The 6,000-nt window shown below is 41.4% G+C and overlaps 1 protein-coding gene across 3 annotated transcripts in view; it reads right to left on the minus strand.

Moving 5' to 3' along the window:
- Positions 1 to 566, minus strand: part of UFL1 (UFM1 specific ligase 1) — a 67,647-nt gene extending 67,081 nt beyond the window's left edge. For 2 of the 3 annotated variants that reach the window (XM_061427788.1, XM_061427787.1), the window contains exon 1: positions 392 to 566. In XM_061427788.1, the coding sequence (XP_061283772.1) occupies positions 392 to 468 (77 nt within the window). In that variant the 5' untranslated portion in view covers positions 469 to 566. The other variant, XM_061427789.1, reaches the window with a different exon arrangement.
- Between the last annotated feature and the right edge of the window lie 5,434 nt (positions 567 to 6,000).

The raw sequence follows: 6,000 nt of genomic DNA on the forward strand, positions 1-6,000 counted from the left end.
AAAATACTGTACCTTGGGGTTAGCCTCTCCTTTCAAGCTCTAAGTCAGGAAGTGTATAATAGGCAATGACGCTTCAGGGACTTGCTAACAGTTAAGCAAGGATCAGAGGGATAGTCTTAGGAGTGTCACCGGCCCCAGCCGTCGAGGTGGGGTGGCCTCGCCTGCACCTTGCTGGGGCTTGGAAGGGGTGGGAAGGAATGTTCTAGGTCTTCCCCACCGAGAACTATTTTGGAAACCGCACTCCAGCCTCTGGGAGGAAGGGAGGGGGCGGGAACGCTGACAGGGGATGGGAAGGTCGGGGATTCAAGGCCTGGGGTTTGCAGCCTCAGATCCCGGAGTGGCCACCCGAGGCTATTTTGGATTCCACAAACGGAGAGGGAGGGTCAGGCACCTTTGCGTGGCTTCTGCGAACTGCGCCCGCTGAAAATCTGCCGCCAACCGCCTAATCTCTTCCCAGGCGTCCGCCATCTCGGCCCTATTCGCCCAGCCGCCGACAAACCGCAGACACGTCAGCCCAAAGGTCGCGGGAGCCGAGGCGGAACGGGCCGCGCGGAGGGACAAGAGACTCTCCGCGACGCAGCTACGGAACGTGCGCGACTTGCGCCGGCGGGGGCGGGGCCAGAAAAGCAGCAGCCCCGCCCTCCCCGCGCGGGAGGTTTGTCCTGGGCTGTGGGATCCCTCGGAGAAGGCAATGGCACCCCACTCCAGTACTCTTGCCTGGAAAATCCATGGACTGAGGAGCCTGGTAGGCTGCAGTCCATGGGGTCGCTAAGAGTCGGACACGACTGAGCGACTTCACTTTCACTTTCACTTTTTACTTTCATGCATTGGAGAAGGAAATGGCAACCCACTCCAGTATTCTTGCCTGGAGAATCCCAGGGACAGAGGAGTCTAATGGGCTGCTGTCTATGGGGTCGCACAGAGTCGGACACGACTGAAGCGACTTAGCAGCAGCAGCAGTGGGATCCCTTCGCGGCTGCGGAGAGCCAGCCCTCCAGTTTGTGTACTCGTCTGCCAGAAAGCCAAGTTAATAAAGTGTTACTTCAAGCGTTTGTTTGCATTATTCCTAATATTTTGGCGCAGTGATAATAAAGTTAACCACTCTTTTTTTTTTTCTTCCCTGCCCTCTATTTGATTCATTTTGGGGAGGCTGGGGAGGAGCTGTTCCCCAAGCTGCAGTTAACATTACGTCTTCTCTGTTAACGTAGGGCAGTTCGATTTGTGTAGGGAATCATGCTATGGGTCACAGAGTTCCTTTGGATTTTCCCATAACATCTTACGGGAAAACCTGAACGAAGGTTTTGACTAATCCAATAAGGTCAGTAGCTCAGCAGTGTCTGACTCTTTATGACCCCATGGACTGCAGAATATCGGGCTTCTCTATCCTTCCCCAGCTCGCAGAGCTTGCTCAAACTCATGTCCATCCAGTCCGGTGATGCCATCCAGCCGTCTCATCCTCTGCTGTCCCATTCTCTTCCTGCCTTCAATCTTTCCCAGCATCAGGGTCTTTTCCAATGAGTCAGTTCTTTGCATGAGTTGGCCAAAGTATTGGAGCTTCAGCTTCAGCATCAGTCCTTCCGATGAATATTCAGGACTGATTTCCTTTAGAATTGACTGATTTGATCTCCTTGCAGTCCTCTCAAGGGGACTCTCAGACTCTCAAGAGTCTTCTCCAACACCACAGTTCAAAAAATCAATTATTCGGTGCTCAATTCAAGATTGTAATTTGTAGAGACAGCTTGTGCTGCCTAAAAGGATAGTCACTAGACAGATGAAGCTATTTAAATTAATTAAAATTGGGCTGGAAGAAGCACAAGCTGGAATCAAGATTGCCGGAAGAAATATCAATAAACTCAGATATGCAGACGACACCACCCTTGTGGCAGAAAGTGAAGAGGAACTAAAGAGCCTCTTGATGAAAATGAAAGAGGAGAGTGAAAAAGTTGGCTTAAAGCTCAACATTTAGAAAACGAAGATCATGGCATCTGATCCCGTCACTTCATAGCAAATAGATGGGGAAACAGTGGCAACAGTGTCAGACTTTATTTTTTGGGGCTCCAAAATCAATGCAGATGGTGATTGTGGCCATGAAATTAAAAGACACTCCTTGGAAGAAAAGTTATGACCAAACTAGATAGCATATTCGAAAGCAGAGACATTACTTTGCCAACAAAGGTCTGTCTAGTCAAGGCTATGGTTTTTCCAGTGGTCATGTAATGATGTGAGAGTTGGACTGTGAAGAAAGCTGAGCTCTGAAGAACTGATGCTTTTGAACTGTGATGTTAGAGAAGGCTCTTGAGAGTCCCTTGGACTGCAAGGAGATCCAACCAGTCCATCCTAAAGGAGATCAGTCCTGGGTGTTCATTGGAAGGACTGATGCTGAAGCTGAAACTCCAATACTTTGGCCACCTCATGCGAAGAGTTGACTCATTGGAAAAGACTCTGATACTGGGAGGGATTGGGGGCAGGAGGAGAAGGGGACAACAGAGGATGAGATGGCATCACCAACTCGATGGACGTGAGTTTGGGTAAACTCCAGGATCTGGTGATGGACAGGGAGGCCTGGCGTGCTGTGATTTATGGATTCCCAAATAGTTGGACATGACTGAGCAACTGAACTGAACTGAACTGAAGATTATATCAGAAACAAACAAATAGAAATTGAAAACATAATGTTTTCAGTAACAACCCCCCAAATGAAATACTTATGTATAAATCTAACAAAATATGTATAAGATCTACATGAGGAAAACTACCAACTCTAATGAATGAAATCAGAGAAAAACTAATTAAAGGGAGAGATAGTCAATATTCATGGATAGCAACAGTCAATATTGTCAAGATGCCAATTCTTCCAGACTTGATCTGTAGATTCAGTACAATCCCAATCAAAACCTGGGTAATTTATTTTGTGGATATCAACAAGCTCTTTTTAAAGTTTATATGAAGAATCAAAAGACCCAGAATTGCCAACATGGTGTTGAAGAAGAACAAAGTTGAAGGACAGACACTGCCTGAATTTAAGACTAATTACAAAGATACAGTAATCAAGACAGTGTGGTATTGGTGAAAGAATAGACAAATATATCAATGAAACAGAATAGAGAGCCCCAAAATAAAACCACATCAGTTCAGTTCAGTCCAGTTCAGTCACTCAGTCGTGTCCGGCTCTTTGCGACCCCAGGAACAAAATCAATTCAATGGAGCAAAGATAGTCTTTTAAGTAAATGGTACAGAAACAACTAGACTTTCACATGCAAGAAAGAAAAGAAGAATCTAGACATAGATCTTACACTCATCATATAAGTTAACTGAAAATAGATCACAGACCTAAATGAAGAATGCAACTATGAAACACCTAGGAAATAACGGGAGGAAATTTAGATGACTTGTAGCATGTCAGTACTTTTTAGACACAACAACAAAGGCACAACAGATAAAATAAATCATTGATAAACTAGACTTCATTAAAATTAAAAATTGTTCTGCAAAAGTCCATGTCAAGAGAATGGAAGACAAGCCACAGCATGGTAGTAGATATTTGCAAAAGACACATCTGATAAGAACTGTTTTTCAAAAGATATAAAAAAGTCATGACATTCAACAATAAAACAAAAAATGAAAAATGGACCAAAAATTTTAACAGATAATTCACCAAAGTAGATATACAGATGACAAAGCAGCATATGAAAAGATGCTCTGTATCATATGTCATCAAAGAAATAAAAATTTAAACAATGAGATGCCACTACACACCTATCAGAATGACTAAAATCTGGAATGCTGACAACGCCATATGCTGGCTAGGATGTGCAGCAACAGAATCCTCATTCATGGATGGTAATGCAAAATAGTACAGCTATCTTGGAGACAGTTTGGCACTTTCTTACAAAGCTAAACATGCTCTTAACATATGATTTAGCAATCACACTCCTTGGATTTCACTCAAAGGAATTGAAAAATTGTGTCCATATAAAACCTGCACACAGATGTTCATAGCATCTTTATTTGTAATTGCCCAAACTTGGAAGCAATTAATATTTCTTTCAAAGGGTGAATGGGTAAATGAACTATGGTACATACAGCCAATGGAATATTATTCAATGCTAAAATGAAATGAGCTATCAAGTCATGAAAAGACATGCTGAAAATTTAAATGCATATTACTAAGTGAAGGAAGCCAATCTGAAAAGCCTACATACTGTATAATTTCAACTTCATGACATTATGGAAAAAGCAAAACTATGGAGATTGTGAAAAATCAATGGTTGGCAGCATTTGGGAAGGGAAGAGAGATGAACATATGGAACACAGAGGATTTTTAAAGACAATGAAAATACTCTATATGATACTATAATGAGAGACACTTGTCATTACACATTTGTTCACATAAATTGAATGTGCAACATCAAGAATGAGCCATTATGTAACTATGGGCTTTTGGGTGGTTTTGATGTGTAAATAAATGTAAGCATATCGATTGTATTAATAGCAAATGTACCACACTAGTAGGGGATATTGATAATGGAGAGGTTATATGTGTGTGGAGGAATGGCGTATATGGGAAGTCTCTGCACGTTTCTCACAGTTTTGCTGTGAAGTTAAAACTGCTCTAATAGTAGTCTTTAAAAATACATATAACATTTAATATTAGTTGTTTAATCACAATAGCTACCTTTCAAGTGCTCAATAGCCACATGTGGCTCATGGCTATCTTATGGGACAGTATAGAAAACCAATTTTATCCTCACCAAAAGTTCTATTGGATGGCTCTGGTTTAGACCGTTGATAAGGGCACACATTTGTTCAGACTCTGAGATCATGAGATTCAAAGCAACCACCTCCAGTTAGCAGCCACATATCATAACTATAATTTCAGTCATTTTGAATGAAGGATAAAAATTTGAATGGGAAATAGTTCAATGTTGGACAACCTCTGATAGATTACCGGATAGGATAATGGTAAATAGCACAAGTGGCTACTGAATAAGAGATGAGAAATTCCTTTTAAGAATAAGCTTGTGTAGATTTGAAAAACAGCATGTCAATTCTCTAAAATATTTCCTAAGAGAAATTTTTATTTTCTACAAACCTAAGTCAGATTTTGACATGTTCATTATGTGGAAAGGACTCAAGGTCTTTTCAGCTACACTAGTATGTGGTTGTGGCACCATCCTTAGATTCATCTAAGGCTAATTAGATATTCTAACATTTGTAATGTGGGTTGTTGGCTTCACTGAAATGGCAGGGGATGTGATCCTGTAAAGTTGCTCCAAGATAAACTTTCTCCAACTCAACTAGGAAAATGAAACGAAACAATGGCAAAATGGGTATTTTCATGCAAGTCAGTATTTACTATTTGTTACTGTACAGAAATTACAAAGATATTGTTAATTACATAGCTAACATTATCTTATTGCCCTTTGGGATTTAACAGTTACCTCAATCCCACCATCAAAAATGGCACTATAATCCTGTACATAGAAAGCATCAATGTCTCAGGAAACTAGTATGAGTCATGGGTGGAAGAAATCCATTTGCTTTTAGGGCAAAGAGGTTGAGATTTTTTTTTCCTTTTGGTTGCTGTGTGGCATGTGGGATCTTAGCTCCCCAACCAGGTATAGAACTCATGCTCCTTGCATTGGAAGAGTGGAGTCTTAAACACGGGACTGCCAGGGAAATTCCTGGTTGTGACTATTAAGAGGCAATTTCTTTTTTCCCTTCTGAGGTTTCAATGAATGTTTGATTGTAGGACTATCTCACGAGCAAATGAGAGTAATGGGAGAAAGAACAAAGAGGACTAATTGGGTATTAAATAAAAAAAAGTCAATGAAAATAGAGATTATTATGATGTTGAAGACATAGGCAGTGAATCACTCAGGGCTTATAGAATCAGAGAGTATCAGGGCAGGAAAGGCTCTTCAGATCATCCATGCTAATACCCATCTACAGCAATAATTTCTTTGCAAGCTCGTGGCAGATTATGTACTTTTTGCTTGA

The sequence above is a fragment of the Bos javanicus genome, chromosome 9 (assembly GCF_032452875.1).
Source record: "Bos javanicus breed banteng chromosome 9, ARS-OSU_banteng_1.0, whole genome shotgun sequence".
Taxonomy (NCBI): Eukaryota; Metazoa; Chordata; class Mammalia; order Artiodactyla; family Bovidae; genus Bos; species Bos javanicus.